Source organism: Mastomys coucha, unplaced genomic scaffold (genome assembly GCF_008632895.1).
Source record: "Mastomys coucha isolate ucsf_1 unplaced genomic scaffold, UCSF_Mcou_1 pScaffold14, whole genome shotgun sequence".
NCBI classification, from domain to species: domain Eukaryota; kingdom Metazoa; phylum Chordata; class Mammalia; order Rodentia; family Muridae; genus Mastomys; species Mastomys coucha.
In genome coordinates, this window is record NW_022196896.1 from 64,649,516 (window position 1) to 64,672,171 (window position 22,656).

The 22,656-nt window shown below is 41.9% G+C and overlaps 1 protein-coding gene across 4 annotated transcripts in view; it reads right to left on the bottom strand.

Annotated features, from left to right (window-relative positions):
- The window catches only part of Tmem131 (transmembrane protein 131), a 149,959-nt gene that overhangs the window by 54,052 nt on the left and 73,251 nt on the right, over window positions 1–22,656 (bottom strand). For all 4 annotated transcript variants that reach the window (XM_031367209.1, XM_031367212.1, XM_031367210.1 and 1 more), the window contains exon 5: window positions 6,791–6,914. In XM_031367209.1, the coding sequence (XP_031223069.1) occupies window positions 6,791–6,914 (124 nt within the window). The remainder of the gene's footprint in view (window positions 1–6,790; window positions 6,915–22,656) is intronic.

Consider the following 22,656-nt stretch of genomic DNA (forward strand, 5'->3'; position numbering starts at 1 on the left):
AAGAAGATACAATAATTGTAAGTAACAATGTACTACATTTTGAGGCTCCTGGTTTCATAAAACAAACACTAGTGGGCACAAAAGGTCAGTCAGATCCTGATACAAAAAGTGGATAACTTTCAAATCCCACTTTCTTTTCTTTTTTTTAAAGATTTATTCATTGGGGCTGGAGAGATGGCTCAGCAGTTAAAAGCACTGACTACTCTTCCCAAGGTCCTGAGTTCAAATCCCAGCAACCACATGGTGGCTCACAACCATCTGTAATGAGATCTGATGGCTTCTGGAATGTCAAAAGTCAGCTACAGTGTTCTTACATATAATAATAAATAAATCTTTAAAAAAAAAAAAAGATTTATTTATTTATTTTATGTATATGAGTACACACTGTAGCTGTACAGATAGTTGTGAGCCTTCATCTGGTTGTTGGGAATTGACTTTAGGACCCCTGCTCACTCTGGTCGACCCCGCTCTGGTAGGCCCCTTTTGCTCAGGCCAAAAGATTTATTTATTATTATAAATAAGCACACTGTGACTGTCTTCAGATGAACCAGAAGAGGGCATCAGATCTCAATATGGGTGGTTGTGATCCATCGTGTGGTTGCTGGGATTTGAACTCAGGACCTTTGGAAGAGCACTCAGTGGTTTTACCTGCTGAGCCATCTCACCAGCCCCAAATCCCACTTTCTTACTTAGGTATTTATTTGATGTGAACAGGTGTTTGCCTGCATGTATGTCTGTGCACTAACCTGTATGCAGTATCCACAGAGCCCAGAAAAGGAAGTTAGACCACCTTTGGAACTGGAGTTACAGATAGTTCTGAGTTGACATGCCACTGGGAATTGAACCCAGGTTCTTGGGAAAGCAGCAAGTGCTGGTTAATAGTATCACCTCTTTAGCATTACTCTGTTTCTCATTTTTAGACAGGTCATTCAAACAAGAACTAACAAGAAACCTGGAGTTATAGTACATAACAGACAAATGGACTTAACACCTGTTTATTCATTGAATATTATACCTAATAGAACAGAACAGAAATAAATACACATTCTTCTCAACAGCCTATGGAACTTTCCTCAAGATAGATAAGTCACAAAGCAAGCCTTAAACAGAAAACACCTAAAATAATTTCTTTTAAAAACTTTAAATTATTAGTTTATTTATATAAGTATGTGGGTGTATGCACACCATGGCATATGTGTGGAACTCAGAGGACACTTGCAAGAGCTGGATCTTCTCTTCCATCATGTGGGTCTAGGAGATCGTACTGCTCTGGGCTTCAAAATAATGCCTTATATCTTATATGATAGTGGAATAAAAGCAGAAATCAGCCAGTAGGGAAACCATAGGAACTGTACAAATGCTTGGACATTGAGAAACTCTCTCTTAAATGACCAGCAGGTCACTGAATTCATTTTGGGGAGGGATTATGCCTGGAAAAGTCTTAGAATCAAATGAAAGCAAAAGTATAATTATAAACTCACCATAAACTTTGGGATACAGTCACGGCAGTTTTAAGAGGAAAGTTTAAAACACTGAGGACATAAACTAAAAAGAAGTGGGGAGGAGGGTGGGCTATGCTCACCAGGGAGAGCTATGCTCTCAGCAGGGAGAGGCACTTGCTGCCTTGCTCAGGGGCAGGCTGCATTTCCAGCACCCACATGAGATGTGCTCTTTTGTCCTCATGGACACCAGGCATGCACATGGTGTATAGACATGCATGCATGGAAACATTCACACACAAAATATACAAATAAATAAATCTTTAAAAACAGTTAAAGCTCTTAAACGAATTAATGCTGTACCTCAAAGTCTTAGACCAACAAACCAATGCCAATGGCAGTGGAAGGCAAGAAAGATCGATTGTCAGGGCAGAAATGATGAGACAGAGACTAACCAAACTATCAGTCAGCCAAGAGCTGGTACTTCTTGAAAAGTAACAAGATTGATAAGCCCCTATCCAATCTAATCAAAACAGAGACAAAATCCAAATTAACAAAATGAGAGATGAAAGGGAGGATATTACAACAGAGTCTGATGAAATTCAGAGAACCATTGGGGAATACTTTGAAACCTGTATCATGAAAACTGAAGAAACATAAATTCCTAGATGTATATGACCTACTAACATGTATCAAGAGGATATAAACAATTCAGATCTGTAACAAGCAACAACACTGAAGCACTAATAAAGATTTGCCCAACAATGTAAGACACAGGGACAGACAAAGAATTTGTAAAAGGTGCCAACAGCACATGCAGTAAGTCTAAGAATTGTCAAGTGACTGCATAAAATGAAAAGGCAAAGGAATCAGAGTTTAGGCATGTCCTATAGAAGGGGTGAAAATCTTTGCCAGTTTAAATGTCTAACACAGAATAAATATCTATAAATTAATAGATACCTCATTTATACAGAATTACATTCTATAAAGTATTAAAAGCACACAAACAAATAAACCCAAAAGGACAAGTCATCTAACCAATAAATGGTTAACGAACTGAATAGTCTGTTCTAAAAAGAAATACAGTTAACAAATACTTGACAGTGTGCTCAATACCTTCTCACGGAGTCACAACAGTTGTTATCAGAAAAATCAACAAGAAACACAGGTGGACGGATGGAGAAGAGATGAAGACATATACACCGTGGGGATGAATCCCTCACAGTACTTTGGAAATCAGACTAAACTAGCACATGATATAGTTGTACCTAATGGGTCTCAGTCAGCACACCAGAGAAACTAGCACAGCCATGTCTACTGCCGTGCTATTCACAACAGCCCAGATATGGAGCAGCCTGGCTGTCTACCACATGGGGACATACACAATGATGTCTGTTCAGCTGTAAAGGAAAATGAGTGTGACTGGAAAGCACCCCAGAACATGAAATAACTCAGATGCAGAGAAACAAATACTACATTTCCGCTCAAATGTGAATAGTCTAATTATATATAACTATTGTAAGAAAATGACCATGTTTACCCTTCTCTGTAAAAAGAAGAAAGAAAGAAAGAAAGAAAGAAAGAAAGAAAGAAAGAAAGAAAGAAAAAAAGAAGGTATTATATACAACCCCATGGCTATACATATGCCTATACATTTAATATCAGAAGAAATGGAAAGACTCACAGCCTGGAAAATTCAACAAAGCTCACTTAAAACAGCAGACAACCAGAGCAGTCCTACATCTGATTTCTCCCTTATCTTCTATTTTTGATCAACAGTAACTGTTTTAAAATAAAATTTAACATTCCATTCTTCTGCTTAAACTCTTTGGATGCCTTCCTCTTTCGGAAAGAAGCAAAGCCAAGACCTTTATGTAACATGCAGGGCCCTCACAAATGGAGGCCCCCAGCCCTCCTGAGGACCTTTCCCAGCAGAACCTCTGCCCAACCTGCTGCTTCAGGACTGCCTTTCTGTAGTCTCAGGCCAAACCCTGCCTGCTATAGCACTAACCCCTTACCCAGCTGCTTTTCTTTTTCTTAGATCAACTGTCTAATTGGTCTCATTAAGTATATTTATTATGTTTGCTGAAGTCACCAACCCCCACTAGGGGTAAGTATCATAAGCAGAGATCTCTTGTTCAGTGATACATCCTGGCAATATTTGTTAAATAAATACATTTGTTACTTCTATATAAGTGGCAAAGCTGGTTTTAAGTCACTATGTGCTCCATGCTGTAAGCTGTGATAGTAGACATGGTAATGGTGTGTGAGGAGAAGGTCGGTGCTCTCTAAGCTCCTCTAGTCCCGCCTTCTCGAGGTCAGTCATTGCCATGCAGCTGCCTACAACTTACCCTGGCTCTTGTTAACATACCAAACCCCACAGAAACTACAGCTTCTCATAAGATAGCACAATCTCTGCTAGGATCTGCTTTTCTTACACAGGAGCACACTATGTATATTATTCTGTAGCAACAGACACAGGTTTATTCTTTATTCCCACACTAGGGCTATAGCATTTGTGCCCTAACTTCTGACAACATGTGTAGACAACAGAGTTTAACCTAAACTGGCACAAACAATGTTTAGGCTTCTACACCTAATTAAAATAATCACCAATGATCACAAGAGCCTCAACCCACAAGATTATTTTGAAGCATAATAAAGTAAGTGGCTTAAAATTTTTAAATTTTATCTATAGACTGAAAATGTAACTGAAATGTAGCTATACAGAACTTGGTCTTTTAAACAATTTTCTCTATTTTCTATTGGTTGGTTAATATAGACATGGTATTAGACAGTAAAAACCATCATGAGTTGTAACACCTTTTTTCCCAAAAAAATAAGAAGTGCCAGGGAATCTGAGGGTGTGGAGGGGAGTTGAGTCAGAGGGGATATATAGGAAGGCTGTGCTCCCCTGGACATGAGAGACACGTTTCATTTCCCCTCGATGGCTTACCCCTCCCCACAGTCTTTGAGAAGGAAAGATGGAAGCACAGGGAAGAAGAAAAGCCAGCGTCAACTGTGGCCACCGTCTTAACTATCTTAAAGCTGACCTGAAGTGTCCACAGACACTGTGACAGTCATGGTGCTCATTGCTTAGCTCCACTTCCTGGAACTGACTGACAGCACACACAATTTATTTTTCAAGAATTTCCAGAGAATCTGCTCTTTACAAAAAGGTCATCAGCAGAAACGTCTCTGGGAGGAGTCTAATTCAGAGGTGTCAAGCTGGCTATAAAGAGATTATGCTAGGAACTCTATCTACCCTGTCTCTCTAAAGTCAACTCGTTTCCAATGTGGGAAAGTTGAGAGATACACAGAGATTCGTAAGTCTGACTTATCTTGAAAACTCAGAACTGCACATGGGCTTCCACCTCCCACAATGTGGTAGGCAACTCCTGCTCTAGACTTGGAGGGCAGTGAAAGGAACAGAGGGGAGCTTGAACACCCAGAGCAAAGCATCACGAGTGAGTTATATGTTATATCACAGTGTACATGTCATTAGCGGAGTGAGTCGACGCATTATTAACTCTTCATTTTCATAACTGTAGCACAATCAAGCACTACTCTTGGCCTTTCTCCATTTGTCCTTGCCTTCTAACCTAGCACACCACCAGTGCCTGAAAGCTCAGATGGTTTAGAGACACAGACACATAGAGAGAGACACATACACGCACACACAGGGGTGGTTGGTGGTGGTTTATAATGTGTGTACCACCTGCGATGGCCATGTATGAGGCAAATCACTTAGCAGACTCATGGATGGCTGATCTCTGACCATGACTTTTTTGAGACCTACTCCTCTTTTATATACTTGAGTCTCCCTCAGTATTAGAATTTTGTTTTTTAAGACCACTGATATATTAATAAAAACTGTGAAAAGATCTTTTAGGTTAAAAAGAAAACAATAGCTCAAGGGAAATTTAAGAAATAAATTTAAGGGATATTTTCTATGAGTACCACAAAGAAATTAAGCTTTAATTACCAAAAGCAATACATTGACTTTTAAACCCTTTATTTAGAAAATATTTCCAAAGAGAGGGATTAAAAAAAACCCTTAACCATAGCCATTTTAACCCTAGAGGCTGCTAACAATGATATACAATGATACAGGATTACAGAAAGGAGAAATGTAGAACCTTGAACAAGTAATATGAAGTTAACCAGTAGTTTACATGTAGTTTACATGTTAGAAAGGATGCTGCTCATTTTCTTAGTCACAGCCCTTCAACAGTCAGCGAAACCCTGGGAAGATGCAATTAGAATCCATTCATTTCCTCTTCCTCCTCATATTTCCTGTTCATTATTTTGGAAGCCTACATATTAAAACTTAATGTATCCCCTAATTAAAAATATTCTTTGGTTCCATCTTCTGTGGTTTTGATCAGAAAGGCTCTTCCTTGATAACAACTTCACATCCAACTACTAACATCATTAGTAAAAATTTGGAGGATACTCGTGGTATGCAGAACCCAACCGTGACTGACCACAGCTATGACGACACCTGTGGTTGTCTGTGGTAAAAAGGACATTTGCTGGTGCAGCTCAGGTCAGCCTAGGACAGATGCAGCAGCAGAGAGGGAAGAGGTACAAGAAGGGCAGAGGACATTGTTGCCAGCTTAAAGAGACAGGGGGGCCCATGGGTGCCTCAAGCTGAGTGAGGGCCTGGTCATCAAGGAACAGGGGCTTCTATTCTGCAACCAATGACAATGTAATTCCACTGAAGATATCAAGAATCTGGAGTGCACTTCCTCTCAGAGCCTCAGACAGGAAGGACTGAGCCTAGACCACCTTAACTCCACTTTACGATACGCTGAGTACACAACTCACTGCACTAAAAAACCGTGTCCCTGAGTGAGCACTAGTTGAAGCCATCAAGCTTCACTAAGGCATTGCCCAGCTACAGAAACCTCACTCACTGCTGAGGCCCCGTCCGCTTGTAGTTAAGAAGAGTGATGGTGGTTCCCACCTTCAAACCCAGCACTTGGGGGCTGGGGTGGCAGCGGTGGCTCTCTGAGTTCAAGGCCAGCCTGATCTATAGAAAGAATTATAGGACAGCCAAGGCTACACAGAGAAATCCTGTCTCCAACCTTCCCCACCCCCACCGGCCACACGCATACCCCAGTTATGAGAAGGCTAAATTTTCAGAATGCTTAGGAAAATGCAGTTACTATTACTTGAAGGGAAACAATATGTACTTAAGGATAGATATAATTCTTATGAAATGGGACAAACTGACATTTAAGTACAAAAACACTAGAAGCAGATTTTAATCATAGCAAAATAAAGTTATTAATAAAAATGCAGAACTTCAATTTCAAACAAAAGCAATTTTTAGTAGAAAAGCTTACCCTATTTTGAAAAAATGATGCATGGAAATGTGATGTGGTAGCAGATATTGATACTAAAGTAATAGTTTCTTCAGAACTAGGGTTATGTAAGTAGACCTTTTCCATTTTTGGCATTCCAACTGGCCTGCAAAAATAAAATAAAAAAACTGTCAGAAATAATTCAAAGATACTTCTAGCTTTTGGAATAATCAATAATTGTTTAAAAGTCAAACATAGATTATTAAGCAAATTCATATGCAAATGCCATAAAATAGTGAAATACATGTAACCCCTCAACAAATATCTGAGTGTCAATTCTGTGTTACACACTGAGTTAGGAGCTATAATTCAGGGCACATAAATTTCAGCTGAATGATCCCTACAAGCTGGTGCCAGTCTGGGAGCGTAGGTTGATCTTTCCTCATTATACCACCCTGCCTCTCTCCTCAAATTCCACAGGCACAGACAAACTTAGTAGTAGGGTTGTAGGAAGAAATCTTGCAAGTTGGGGACTTCCGCTATTCTCAACTAATACAGAGCAGGAAAACAGAAGAAAGCTTCATTAACTTGCCCACAGCCACACTCTGAACTTGAATCCACCACCTAATCCCGTAGCAAACTGCCTCCTCTCAAGGGAACACTATGGAACATATCCTCAATGGCTCAAAGGTCCACTGTAATGACCCCTTGGTGTCCCTTAAAAGCAGTCTTAGTACATGGCTGGATAGGTCCTTCTGCAGCTCATCTCACTGAGTATCATTCTAGCTTCGGCATTGCATAGGTTTTTCTTCAGGGCCGATGACCTCATTGGCATGTCAGTCCTATGTCCCTGTCAAGACTATCAGCACTTCAAAGTCAAAGGACACAGCATGAATCATCAGTGCAGTAATGTGCATCATGTCTCCACACATGGAGGCATGTGTGGGAGCACACGTGCATGTGCTTGCTGGCTTTGTTTCCTCTCCCTCTTTCAGCATTACAATGCCCTCCAGAATCTGACACTTTCAACCCAAATAAGTAACTAGTGAGATTTTTTTACCAGGCAGACTTCCATTCGAATGGAACCTTCAGATAGACTGTGAATGACCCCAGCTCCTTTGCAGACTATGTGTCCTAATTCGGAAGCCTCTTCTATAAGGTGCTTTCCTCAGGTAACCCTTCCAGAGCACATTTCTTGAAGCCTTGTTTTACAATTCAGATTCAGTGTCTCTACATGAACCTCAGCTTAAGCAGCTGAGCACAGCCAGGGCTGTGCTTTCTAGTTGTGTCAAGTATATCTCATACAAGTTTTATCCCATCTTTTCTTCTGTTCAGTTGTCTGACTAATTTATTATTTGGGAAATTTATAAACCAAAGAATAGTTTGATAATTTTCACCAGTTTAAGAAAATGAATTAGGGGCTGTAAGTTCCTTTAAAGATGGTAAAATTAATATAAGTATTAATTTTAGGACACAGTCTAGACTTGTTCCTCCCAACTAATGCCTCCAAAACAATGTTAAAATTTAAAAGCTAAAGAGAGGTAAACCCACGATGGGTCAAACTGTGGACAACCAACCACTGGGTGTCCAACTCTAACAGACACATCTGGACAACACAACCCCTACAATGGTGGCTCAGCAAATATTGCAGAAAAGGGGTTGGAAATGTCGTTATGAAGCAGAGGTCTGGGACACCTGCTGTGATATAATGTCTTCTATATATGTACAACACGGATGAAATCTCAACAGCATGGTTGCCTAAACAAAACCATGCCTACGTAAGTGGGGAAACCCTACCCCTAGAAGAGTAACAGGAATTAATGGGTACCAAGAGGGAGAATCACTTTTCTCCATGGAACCCTCTGAAACACCAATCCCAAATGGTCAGTTCTAACCACATACACACGAGCAAAACTAAATGAACTCTGTAGGTTGTATCTGCACATGCCTATGATCTATACATATATGCATTTATATAATCAATAGGATGTTATGAACTGGAGAAGAACTGAAGGAGAAACAAGAGTTGGGAAGGAGAGACGAGTGGAAATGGTCTGAATACAGTACTCCTGTACAAAATAAAAAAAATCAATTCTAAGAAACACTGAAAAACAGACAAATGAATAAACTCAACTGAGAACTCTTTAAAGGAACAGAGGGAACAGAGGCTGCCTGAATAGGCAGACAGGAGAGAGTGAGGGGCCAGGAGGGCAAAGGGCAGCCTGGCCTGAAAATCAGACTGTGGATGGGAAGGCTGTCTGACTGAAGCACAGAGAGCAACTCAGTACAAGTGTAGAAAGGTTATGGTTTCCAACTCTCCTCTCAGGTCTTCCAGGGAGCTGGGCCTGTACCTTACGGTTTAGGAAGGCAATCCCGCCCAACTACAGTTTGGCCTAAGCACTGTCTCAGGGTGCAGACAACGTGGGTTGGGCAAAAGCTGGGCTGCAGAACTGGGCTTTCCACACTGGGATCATCCTAAGCTAATGAGAATCCGTGGGCAGAGCCTGACAGATTCCTTACTGTACAGCAGCCCTATAAACACACAAAAGGGGCAAGGTGCTCAGTGTGTTGACAAGAGCAGTTCCCTTCTAATATGATGCTGGACACAGACGGCCCTTTCTCTAACATTTTACTTGTACGTTTGGTCACAGTCAGCCATGAAGCTCCCTTGAAGCATGCTTTGCTCATTGTGTGGGTCACGTTTGGTCACAGTCAGCCATGAAGCTCCCTTGAAGCATGCATTCCTCATTGTGTGGGTCATGTTCTTTACTTAATGATTATCAATTAGAGCATAGACTTTTTTTTTTAATGTAACCCAAGCTATAAATTTTGCCTCCTGTTAATTGTGCATCTGGATCTTTTAAAAATAACAATGGACACAGAAGAATTTTTTCTTCCAATGTCTTACCGCTCAGCTCCCTTACATTCATATTTAGCTGCATGATATCTCTAGCACTATAATGTTTACAGCTCCTCCATTAAGTTCATATTTAGTCATATGATAACTCTAGGTTTACATTGCATACTTTTGCATGGTATAATGTAGGGGTTGATATTCACTCTTTTGCACATGGATATCAAGTGGTCCCAGCACCATTTACTAAAAAGAATATTCTCCCCCTATTAAACTGTCTTGGCATCACTGTGAAAATCAACTGTCAATAAATCTATTTCTACAATCTAAGTCCTTTTGCATTTACCTATGCATCTGTTCTTAGAGATATGTCTAAACAATCATTGCTTTATAGAAAGCCCTTGAAAATGGAGGGCTTTCTACCAAAATGGCTCAGCACATGAAGGCACTGGGGGCCAAGTCTGACAACTTGAATTCAGTCCCCAAGACCCACATAGTAGAATGGAAGAACCAAGACCCTCAAGTTGTCCCCTGACATCCACATATGTGACCCCATACAAATAAACAAAATTTTTATATAAAGTTTTTGATATTGAAAGTGTGCTTTCTTCAACTTTTGTTTCTTTAAGGGTCCTGGGGTCAGAGGATCCCAGGGATACTTTGGGATCCTTTATTTAGCTGTGAATTTTAAGATAAGCCTACAATTTCTATACAAAAAGACAGGTGAAATGAAGAATGTATTCAACCTGCCAATCTTAATTCCTGCCATCTAATACACTAAGAGCTGTGAGATGTCTTCCTATTTACTTAGTTATTTAATTTCTCTTGGTCATGACTTTTAGGTTTATGTGGGTTTGTTTGTCTTTTATATGCCTTACTGCTTCTGTAAAAAGTTTATATGTAAGAGTTGTGCTCCCTTTGATGCTATTGTAAGTGGACGTTCCTCCCCACCCTGTCCTAGCTTTTGATGCAGGGTCTTTATTTAGTCCAGACTGTCTTGGAGCTCATGCTCCCTGACCTTAGCGCTGAGTGACAGGCACATGTCACCATCTACCTGAAACTATTTCTCTCTCTTTAAAAAAGATTATTCACTGCTACTGAGAAAAAACATAGTTTATTTTTATATGTTGGCCTTGCATTCAACTTACTCCTTCTAGTAGCCTTAATCTATTCCACATAAGAGTCGGTATCCAGTCTGTGGGATAGGGAACACTTGCAAGTGGAAATGCTTGCTGCTTCTTCCATCTGGGTGCCGACTGATGCTTCCCCTAACTTATTGCCCAAGTTAGAAGAGTAAGATGCTGAAGAGAACTGACAAGACCCCATGCTGCTCCTGACTGCAGGGACAGTTTTCCTACTTCAGCATTATGCACAACATCAACCTTGGGGTTTCAAAGATCATCTTCATTAGGTTGGAACACTCCTTTCTGTTCTTGGTTTGTTCAGAATTATTACTATGGAAGTACACTGTATATCTTTGCTACATTTATGTATTATTTTATGTATTCCCCTTTATTCTCCTAGAATTTGCTCACCGTGTCTAACTCCCTTACATATTGATGAGGTCTGTCTGTCGGCACTTTGCGGAGGACTTCTAAGCCTACATTCAGAAAGATGCTTGTGTGTAGTGTGTATTTGATTTGGAATGAGGGCAATACAGCAAATAGACCATGTGAAAAGGGCCTGACTTCTATCATTTGTGCCACAGCCTGCTTTCAGGAAGCTTTGTTAGATTGACTCATGTTTGGCTTCTCATACATGTACTCAAAATTCTTGGGTTTTGATTTTTGACTCTATTCAGATTTTCTACTTATTTCCTCAGCTTTGTAAGTAGAACAGTAAAGAGAAATAAACACGTTCCTCATATCCTGAAAGATACATAGCACAATATGTACTTTCTCTTAAAAACCCTGTTGTCCCTAGACAGTTCAGAAGGACTGCAGCTAAGCGGCTTGTCAGTTCCCCCATGCTTTTGTTGTTGTCTAACTTTAGTACAACCAATCTCATATAAGAGAAAGACAGGGTAAAGATGGACAGGTACTTTAAAGTCTCCTTCAAACAGGGCTGTGGATGGCCTGTGTATTAGTCAGGGTTTCTATTCCTGTACAACATCATGACCAAGAAGCAAGTTGGGGAGGAAAGGGTTTATTGAGCTTACTTCCACATTGCTGTTATCACCAAAGGAAGTCAGGACTGGAACTCAAGCAAGTCAGGAAGCAGGAGCTGATGCAGAGGCCATGGAGGGATGTTCTTTACTGGCTTGCTTCTCCAGGCTTGCTCAGCCTGCTCTCTTATAGAACCCAAGACCTCCAGCCCAGGGATGGCACCACCCACAAGGGGCCCTACCCCCTTGATCACTAATTGAGAAAATGTCCTACAGCTGGACCTCATGGAGGCACTTCCCCAACTGAAGCTCCCTTCTGTGATAACTCCAGCCTGTGTCAAGTTGACACACAAAACTAGCCAGTACAGCCTGCTACCCAACAGGGCTCAAGCAGACAAGTGTGGAGGTACAGGAGTCTGGGAGAGGCCAGTGATGGGAGGTTTGACTCATAATTGCCTGAGTCTGGCTTTATCCTCTTCTTGAGGCATCAACGAGGAAATGTCCTGAGCCACACTGAGTAGAGATAAGCCCTTGCTGACAGAAGGGTTATAGGAATTGGGAGCAATGAGGACAAGACAGTGGGAGGCACCAGCAGGCTACCACAGATGTGCATACCGGTAACGTGGAGGCTTCCACTTGTAGGAAGAGCCTTCCCTGTCCAGCTGCCCTCTACTCTCTCACTCCAGAGCTCTCTGCATCACCTCTCCTTCTTTAGGCTGCATTTCTACCACAAGCTCAGTAGCAACATCCACATCTAAGACTGGCTGGTTTATCTGCTCAAGGTTTCATAAGGCTTCTGCAAATTCTTAGCAGGCTTGGTTCTCATGCAGAACTCAAAGTCCTTGACTAAATGCATTTACTTTGTTGGCATAACGCATGCTGCTCTAAGCCTCTCACCATACAGCTCCTCTACTTCCAAAATCAGCAGAAAGAAATGTTGCACCAAGTTCCTCTCCTACTGCAAATGTCCAACACTTCTGCTCCTCATTCTGAAGTCAGCCTTTGAAGTCTTTGGGACTAGATCTGGCCTACATAGATAGCTCTCCATTTAAAGATCATAGAACCTTGGTTACAGTCACGTCTGGATTAGTGCTTGATTGTAAAGTTAGGAGATGTATATACGTGTATTAGAAACCTGAAATTCTCCCAATCATCTTACAGTTCTGACTACCACAAGCAGCATGTATGATATGCCTGGCTAGACAAGTTGAATTTAAAAATAAAGCTAAACAAATATCCAGTTCCTTGTCAGTGCTAGTTGTTTCCGTTATTGGCTGAGGAGTCCAGGGCAACAGTGGGAGGCATTATAGATGAGCACAGCTAGAACAGCGGGCACCTTTGTCCTCTGTGCTGAAGACCATACTGTCCAGATTCTAGACGTCGAGACTCTAGAGGAGTCTAAAGTTCCAAAGAATTGGGAGGAAACATCTAGGAACTGGAGTAACTGGGAAAGTAAGATGCAATCCTGTGGTCAGTGGCGAATTTCCTCTATCACTGTTTCCTGCAACCGCAGGAAACAGCTGCAGACACGGTTTCCCAAATGCCCCTAGACAAACCTTCTGAATGAAATACAGCATTCTATTGTGCAGCCTCAGGCCGGAAGCTGGGCCAAATCAACACCAGCACTTTGTTCAACTCGTCACCACGACATCCTACAGTTCTCACAAATACGTGCTATAAGACTGTGCATGGAAGGAAGAATTAGAAGTGGGAAGCTCCAAGGCACCAAACAACTCTTGGAAAAAGGAGGCCTCCTTAATTTTCTTGGGCCACCAGAAAGTAATTAGGGAGAAAGAGTTTTCATACACTGATTTTAAACTGAAGATTTGAAGCCAGTTTTTCTGTACCTAATAATTATATGAACCAAAGAATGCAGTGAACCAGCTTCTACCCCAAACATTCTTTACTGCTTGCAATAAATGAGAGAAAGATGTTGTTATGGGAACAGGAAACACTTACGAACACTGGCATAAATAATTTGGGCGAGGAGAGGCAGGCGGATTTCTCAGTTCAAGTCCAGCCTGGTCTACAAAGTGAGTTCCAGGACAGCCAGGGCTACACAGAGAAACCCTGCCTCGAAAAAACAAACAAACAAAAAATAATAATTTGGGATAGGGAAGATAGGGAGGTTAGGAGTACCCAAACCATAGCAGAGTGTCATTGGAAACTGGGCAGGAGAGGGAGAGAGGGTGAAGTAGAAATTAAACATTCAATCTAAGGTTCATTTAAAAAAAAAAAAAAGCCAAGAAAAACCTATTTGGAGGCCTGGGGAGGTGGTTAAGAGCACTTGTTGATTTTACAGAGGACTTGGGTTCAGTTCCCAGCACCTGAACCCTTACACAGTGGCTCATAATTGGCTGTGGCTCCGAGGATCCAATGCTTTCTTCTGACCTCTTCAGGTACCAGTCACACATGTGGTATAAATATATATACAGGCAAAGATACACAAAAGTCTTTTTTAAAAAAATGGCCCATTTCTTCAGAATGTTAATGTTATATCTGTGCTGTGAAATGAGTGCTAGCCGATTATTAATAGAGGTGACCACAGAGGTGAGGACAGTTAATACCAGGTTTCCTAGAGAGCAGTAAGGTGTGCCTCAGTATAGCCCTACGTCTAGCAGTTCTCAAGCCACGCTAACACTCCACCCCACAACATTCCCTTCTCAGTACATCTGAGCAGGGGACAGAAAGGCCTTAAGCTTCCTCGTGGCTATGACAACCAGGAATCCACACTGCTGCCACCACTTCTGCCTCTACCACCCTCACTGGAAACACAATAAAAGCTGAGCTGGTTTCCCTTGCTCTCTCAGCCTTGCTGAAGGCCTGCTGTAGTTTCTCCAGAGAGCTTTATAGACTTAGTGTAGATAGATGCCCTAACTTGTGCTGGCCAGAATGACGTTTCCTTTTTAAGCTTTGTAGTGATGCAAGGTCATATGAAGTCACTAGACATTGTACTCTGGACCTAGATCTCATTCTGGGCTTTGGCTCTGCAGGCCTAGCTTCTCTATAACTCTGGGGAGCAGAAGTAGGCATAGCCCTAGCCAGCCAGTCATTAGAGGACAGCTGTGAAGATAATGTAAGTGTTCTAAGCATATTAAGGGAGCCTACACTGGTCCAAGGTGGAGAGTAAGCTGAGTGTTTGCAAAGTTCCAGCTTCAAACCCAATTCCAGAAAGCAAACTAAAAAACACACAAAATAAAGGAAAAGGGAGACTATGTTACTAAGACGTATGTGTCTTAGTTTAGGTTGCTATTGCTGTGATGAAACACCATGAAAGCAATGTGGGGAGGAAGATGCTTATTCAGGACAGGAACCCCATCCTAAATGGATCAACTACCTATATGATGGACATTTCATACCTCTGGGGTATGTCTGTGTGTGACAGCACCAGTCTGGATATCAAACTCAATTTTAGGTGGTGATCCACCCCACCTCCGTGTAGCTGGGATGATACCATGGAAACAGAGGGAAGGCCATTTCTATCTGTGCGTGGCAAGCTATGAAGGTTGTTTTGCACAACAGGGATGAACTCTACTGACTGGTCTTCAGAAATATGAGAAGCCAGGGTCTAAGATGGTCTTCAATAGGATTGCTGCCCACTGTGTGATTTCTATCTTGATGAAACCCTGACAAACTAGGAATAGCATTACATCCAGTGATACACACTTCTTACACAGCTGCTTCAGGGACTGAACAATGAATCCACCTGGGGTGAACACTGCTCTCTGCTAAGATATTTTAGTCTAGAGAGAAAGAAGGCTACAGAAGGCAGGGTGGAAGCAGTCAGCAGGGCTGTTCCCATTCTTGTAGGGAAAGAGCATTGGTACTGAGAGAACGAGAGAGTGAGTGAGGTGAGAATGCTATAGTCCTGGCAACCTTAGGTAATGTGGACCTGTCTGTTATGGTGGCTGAATCAGTCTTATTTTTGCCTTAAGGAATTTGTCAGTGTTCTCTCATTTACAATTAAACAATTACAACACCGATTGAAGCAGAAGTACTATAGGCAATCTACACTAAATGCCAATTTTCTTATTCTGTAAATATATGGAGATGATAGCTAAAAATATGACTGAATCATGGTGCCTGTGGCTTTTAGATGACTTAGAAAACTTCAAGGGCTTTGGGAAGATGGCTGGCTCAGATGATCAAGCATCTGCTGAATGAGCATCTTCAAGAATGAGGACCTGAGTGTGAACCCTAGCATCTACATAAAACCTGGGCACATACAGTTAAGGAGGTAGAGACAGAAAGGACCCCAAGGTTATCTGGCCAGCCATCTAGCTAAATGGATAAGCTCCAGGTTCAGTGACAGAATCCTTTGTCTAAGAAATAGAGGATGGAAGAACTCTTAAAACTTACATGGTGGAAGGAGAGAATCAAATTCATCACCATTTGTTTTCTTTCTATGTGTAAGAAACACTACACTTAGAGTGCCTGGAGAGATGGCTCAATGATTAAAAGCATTTACTGCTTCCAGAGGACTAGAGTTTGGTTTCTAGCAACCATGTCAGATGTTCACAAGTGCCTGTTACTCCAGTTCTATGGGTATGGTTTCTAAATTCCATGGGCGCCTGCACCCATGTACACATGTATGTATACACACACACACACACACACACACACACACACACACACACTCATTCTCTCTCTCTCTCTCAAACAAAAGAGGGAGATTATTTTCAAGGTATGTAGACCATGCCCAGAGTGAGAAAGTTCACACTGACTTCAGAAAACAGTCTGTAGCTTTCTATATATGTGGAGTAAGAAATGAAGAATGTTAAGTTACTTCCAAGGGAAAAGAAGTAACCCAGATCCTCAGTGGTGAGGACTGGGGACATCAGACTGGGAATCACAGGCTTGTGCCAGAGAAAGGTGCTCTTGGCAGGCTTCAGATAGGGGAATATGTTGATATGTGCTCATAAGGCTGCCAGCAGACAATGGAAGGGGCAGGAGCAAGGGGCCATGTATTCCACAAAGTACCAAGGACACAAAACCAGCATCCTAACTAAAGGCCCCAGTCAGTGCAGCCACTAGGGTTTGTAAGCTCAGCATGGCAGTGAGCTGCCCAGGGAACAAGCCTTTCCATTTTTTTTCTGCTGTGAGGCACAACATTCTGCCTCTATCCTGCCAAGTACTGTTCACTGGTAGGTAACAGGATGGTTGCTATAACACCCTGCCACCAATTCCACTTCTAGCCTGGAAGAGGAGTACTTCTATACATTGAACAGTATAGAGGGAAAAATCCTCCTCCAGAATTCCCTTACACCTGTCCTCATACCCCTAGCTAGCCTGGGTCCTATCTACCTGTAACTGACCCTAAAAGAGAATGGAATGTTATATTCAACTTAAACAGAATTTGCACCTGAGCCAGGGACAAGCTCACTTTGCCTAGGGGCAGAACAACTGAAAAGAAAACTGAACTCCTATTAATAAAAACAAACAAATGTGGGCGGAGTTGCTGGGGGTAGTGCTCTGACCTCACGCTTCCTACTTAGAACTCACTTAAGAAAAGCAGGAGTGTTTGGAAGCAGAAAAAAATAGATCAATGCAGGAAGAATTCTGATTAACTAAAAATATCTATGTTTCTAAGAGTGGAGGAAAAAACTCTAACTCAAAGAGGATGTAAAGTAGCAACTGCGACTTTCCAAAGCCACTTAGGAATTTTGTTGTTTTTGTTTTTTCTGGGATAGGGTTTCTTTGTTCAGCCCTGGCTGCCTCGAACTCAGAAATCCGCCTGCCTCTGCCTCCCAGGCGCTGGGATTACATGCGTGCGCCACCACTGCCTGGCAGGAATAACTTTCTTTTTTTAAAAAAAGATTTATTTATTTTATGTATGTGAGAACACCATTGCTCTCTTCAGATACACCTGAAGAGGATACCAGACCCCATTACAGATGGTTGTGAACCACCATGTGGTTGCTGGGAATTGAACTCAGGACCTCTGGAAGAGCGGTCGGTGCTCTTAACCACTGAGTCATCTCTTCAGCCCCAGGAATAACTTTCTATAGTGAAAACATAACTCTGTTTCTTGTCATGAAGCTCCTTTTGTCTCATAAGAACCTGGGCTCAGCCGGGCAGTGGTGGCACACACCTTTAATCCCAGCACTTGGGAGGCAGAGGCAGGCAGATTTCTGAGTTTGAGGCCAGTCTGGCCTACAGAGTGAGGTCCAGGACAGCCAGGGCTATACAGAGAAACCCTGTCTCAACTGCCCCCACCCCCACCCCCCAAAAAAGAACCTGAGCTCTAAACTGCCAAAGTATTTTAAGCAAAAGAGCATCCATTTTTAGAGCACTAAATTTAGGAATTTTGATTTCTATATCCACACAGTGGTTGGATACTAACACCCAGGCTGTTCTAAATTACAGTCCCCAGGATTCCTTTCTAGTGCATTTCTCATTCATGAGAGCTCTGGACTACAGAATCTCTTGAGCTGGACATCGGAAGAGAGGCAGCAGCTACTGGGTAGCAAACACACCTTCCCAAGCTATTGAAATACTAATGTAGGTGCTGCAGGAGTGGACTCAGCTGATTTAATTAAATTCCCCGTCAGCTGACCTCCATCAAAGCCAGCTCGTTCTAGGTGGGTCTGCTGTCCTTTCTTTCATGAACGGAGTAGGCCCTTTTCTCAAACCAACTGGACTTTCAATTGCACTCCCTTGCTCAGGATCCCGTTGCCTGCTCTACATGCTTCACAGCTCCAGCTAGCCACCATTTTCCTCAGTGTGTGCTTAACCAGTTTCCACACCATAAGCCAAACCTCTCATGTCCACACAGACAGCTAAACATATAGATAGGCACACACGTTAAAGGTCCCCATTAAGTTCTGATTTTCAAATAAACTCCACTATGTATATTTCCCCATCTGCCCACAAAGATCTACCTTCTGTAATCCCAGTTCCATCTTTATAAAATAAAACACACACCATTTAATATTCTTAGACTGGGTGCAGATATGTTTTAAATAATGGAAAAGCAGTATGTTAGATAATTTAAGAAGATGTAACAAAATGCTATACACTCAGTGAATTATAACCATTACTCATGTCTTTCTCACTGTTCCAGTGCCCAAAACTCTGAGCATAGAGAGCCAGCACATTCTGGTTCTAGTGGGATCCTCTTTGCTGTCCACACACCGGTGGGTAGGTACTAGGCCAGGGAAGCCTGGGAACACTCTACTCACGATGCTCTGCTCTACCTGTGTCCTACTCTCTCTGCAGAACCTCCACATTCCCACAACATCGGAGGCTAGAAGAGGTTGCCGCCTGTAGAGAGCTGGGGGGCAAAAACATCAGGCCACAGAGAACACTGCTCCTTTCTGCTGCTCCTCTGCCTTTGGAGCCCGCAGCACAGGTCTCTGCCCTCAGGAAAAGCTCCTTTCCTGTGCGTCTAACAGTTTTCCTCGCTGTGCTACCTGCCTTGTTTGGGTCCTGCTGAAGCTCATCTGTCCTCCCATCCATATCAGGAAGCTGACAAAGTTTCTCTTAGCTCATGAGTTTTTGGCTTCTCTATGAGTTAGGCCAGTCTCAGTAGGAACGCCCATCGTTTGATGACTTTACTATCTCACCAGCTGCCTCTAGGTCAAGACATCAAATTCTTCTCAAGCCATAAAGGGTATTAAAGCTTAACTTTAATATTCTTTAAGTCCTTTAATTGAAACTTTCTTGAGGAAAGAGTCACACTGTAACACACGGGTTTTAGCACTGATCGCAAACAAAATATACAAACAATTAAAATCAACAAATGAATTCAACAAATATATCCATATAACTTGATGCTAACACCACATAAAATATTAAGAAACAGAAAAAGTTCACAATAAATTAAGTTGAAAAGCAAGTTAAAAGATAGTATGTTTATAAAATGTGGTTGTGTTTTTGTGACTCAATAACATAAATGCACAAAAGACCTTAAGAGATGATAGTTCAAATGTAGAGGCTCTACGTGGTCAGACTGTGATAGCTCTTCACGTTCTTGTCCTCACAAGTATTTTGTTTATAAATTTATCATAGTGACTATATACCACTCAGCACAATAAACAAAATCACAGTTTTATAAGAGTGATTACCAACTTTCTCAAGCTCCAAGGGGTCAACATATGAACTTTGAAGGAGGTATCTAAAAAGTGTCACAATCTAACTACATGCAGAAAGCCTCACCACTCTGGTTTTTGTGACAGGTCTTGAACTTTTGGTCTTGCTTCAGCGTCCTGAATACTCTTATGTGCAACTGTATGTTTTAGGGGAAGGAAGCAAGAGGGACCAATCTTTCCTAAAGAAATGCACGATTCAGAAAGCAAAAAACTAACATCTCCCAAACATACCAAAATCATCCCTTCAGAATCTTGCTTAACTTCATCCCAATTTCTACTATTTTAGAGGTAGGACACTAATCAGACTTGAGAGACAAATAATTAGGACACGAACTTTTAGTTTCAGTTCAGGTATTTTTCTAACTGAAGGTTTTTTTTTGTTTGTTTGTTTGTTTTTTTGTTTTTTCGAGACAGGGTTTCTCTGTGTAGCCCTGGCTGTCCTGGAACTCACTCTGTAGACCAGGCTGGCCTCGAACTCAGAAATCCGCCTGCCTTTGCCTCCCAAGTGCTGGGATTAAAGGCGTGTGTCACCACCGCCCGGCACACTTTTTGTTTTTTGTTTAAATCTTGAAATGAAATTTACAAAACACCCTCAATAGAGAACGAAAGTCTGGGGAGAAGGCTGGAAGAACTGAGGTCAGATCCCGGTACCTATGTAAAAGGCCAGGTGTGATGGCACACCTCTGTGATGTCACTGCTCGGCAGGAGACAAACAGATCCCAGGAGCTTGCTGGCCAGCCAGTCTGTTGAATTCCTCCTCTTTACAAATAATGGAGGGAGATACCCAGCACTGGACTCTGGTATCCATCTCTAGCCATACACATGAACATACATGTACACTGACAAACCAAAATCCAAAACACCAAATGGAGAAAACACAACTAGATGAAACTTTTGAAAGCGCGTCTCAAGAGCAGTCACTGATGGTGACGATGGCTTTGGTGCCGTGAGGTCCTCTTCATTCTCACATCCACACCTCAGAACAGCACTGAGACTATCTAAAGCCACAGTGTAGGCATGGAACTCAACAATCTAGCTTAAGAACACACTCAAAGATAATTTTACTAGAGAAAGGAAAGCCTTTATTTTTAAAAAATAATTAACCATATTGATAAAAATACATGCCCTTTTCACTAAATATTTTTCATTTAAAAGATTATGATATATTCTGTAACTGAACTAAGAACTCTGTGCTTCTTGCAATCTTATCATTGTGAGGTGTACGCACGCGCACACACACACACACACACACACACACACATTCTCTCTCTCTCTCTCTCTCTCTCTCTCTCTCTCTCTAGGCAGTGGTAACATTCTTGATTAGCACATGCACAAGGCCCTGGGTATGAACAGGGGCTGCAGAGATAGGTGAGTTATTAAGAGCATTTCCTCTCTCCAGAGGACCTGAGTTCAGTTCCTGCACCTACATTGGGTGGCTCACAGTCAGTTCTAACTTCAGCTCCAGGGGATCTGATGTTCTCTTTGTGTCTGCATGAGAATATGGTAGACAAACACACAGACGTGCACACACAGATTTACACACACACACACACACACACACACACACACATTTATGTATACATAGAAATAAACTTACTTCCTTCTAGCTCTGAGAGGTTGGGGAGAGAAGGTTCATAATCAAGGTGTTGATCAAGGCCTTCCTGACATGTCCTAACACTGCTGCAGGTACTGTGTGGGAGTGGTAGGTACCCTGAGTCAGCAGCAAACTCATGAAGGCTTAACTACCTCTGGGAGAGCCTACCTCCTTCTGAGGTTTACCGTCCTAACAGTACTTAAACCTGTCTCAGAACAATATAACATTTATTTCCTATCTGAATGTTAGGGTCTTTAAAACTAAATACCACAAAAGTCAATTTTATTTATACAATGGCTGATGCTGAAGTGCACACACTTTTCTCTTTATGTCTAAGCCTCTCAACTCATGATCTTTGTAAGAATACCATCATGAGAAAAAAAATAGACTACGAAGTGTCTTTTGATTCTCGGGTAAACTACCAAGCCATGCTTCAGAAAATACAAATGATAGATTTGATTTCCATATGTGAACTATAAAAAAGACACTTGAACTTGCTGTGTTACAGCAAAAGCAGCTGAGTAAACCTTGCTGGTGACAAATGAAGGCTCTAATCTTTGTTTGCTTAGCCAGAAGAGACCTAAAACATTAACACAATAAAAGAATGCGGAATACAATGTTTCTCTGGCAAAGGACATGGCGCTGTAAAAGACAGCTAGAATCTTTGACTCAGCAAAGCATATGTGGTCTAATATCTACTACCTATTTACTTACCAGTTGAAAACAGAAACTTTGGCCTTTTTGCTTAGAAACTTACTGTAGTAGCTGACAGGAAGGAAGGAAGGAAAGAAGGAAGGAAGGAAGGAAGGAAGGAAGGAAGGAAAGAAGGAAGGAAGGAAGGAAAGAAGGAAGGAAGGAAGGACTCATTCCCAAGGGCAGAAGAGTAATTAAACCTACAAGAATGTGTATGGCATTTAAACTTCATTTAGAACAGGCTTACAGCATAGACAACTGCTTCAGTTAGTGATGAGAAAGCAAGGTAGATCTGCACAGTCTGCCCATACCTGAGTAAAGCATATGACCAAATGCACACACAGAGAACCAAACCCTAGACCATGTGCTCTCCTGGTGCAGACAGTAATCTACAGCCTGCTTTTGAGCCTTTGAAAATTCTTCTGTACCAGGTGATGATCAAGATGTCTCCCTCACCCACTGCAACTGAACCTAACAGGGTGAACACTTGTCTTTCCTTGAGTCCCTGTGATGTGTGAAACCAGAGTCCCTAAGCAGGGGGCGGCTGGCTTAGACATATCTGTTGCATTGGCT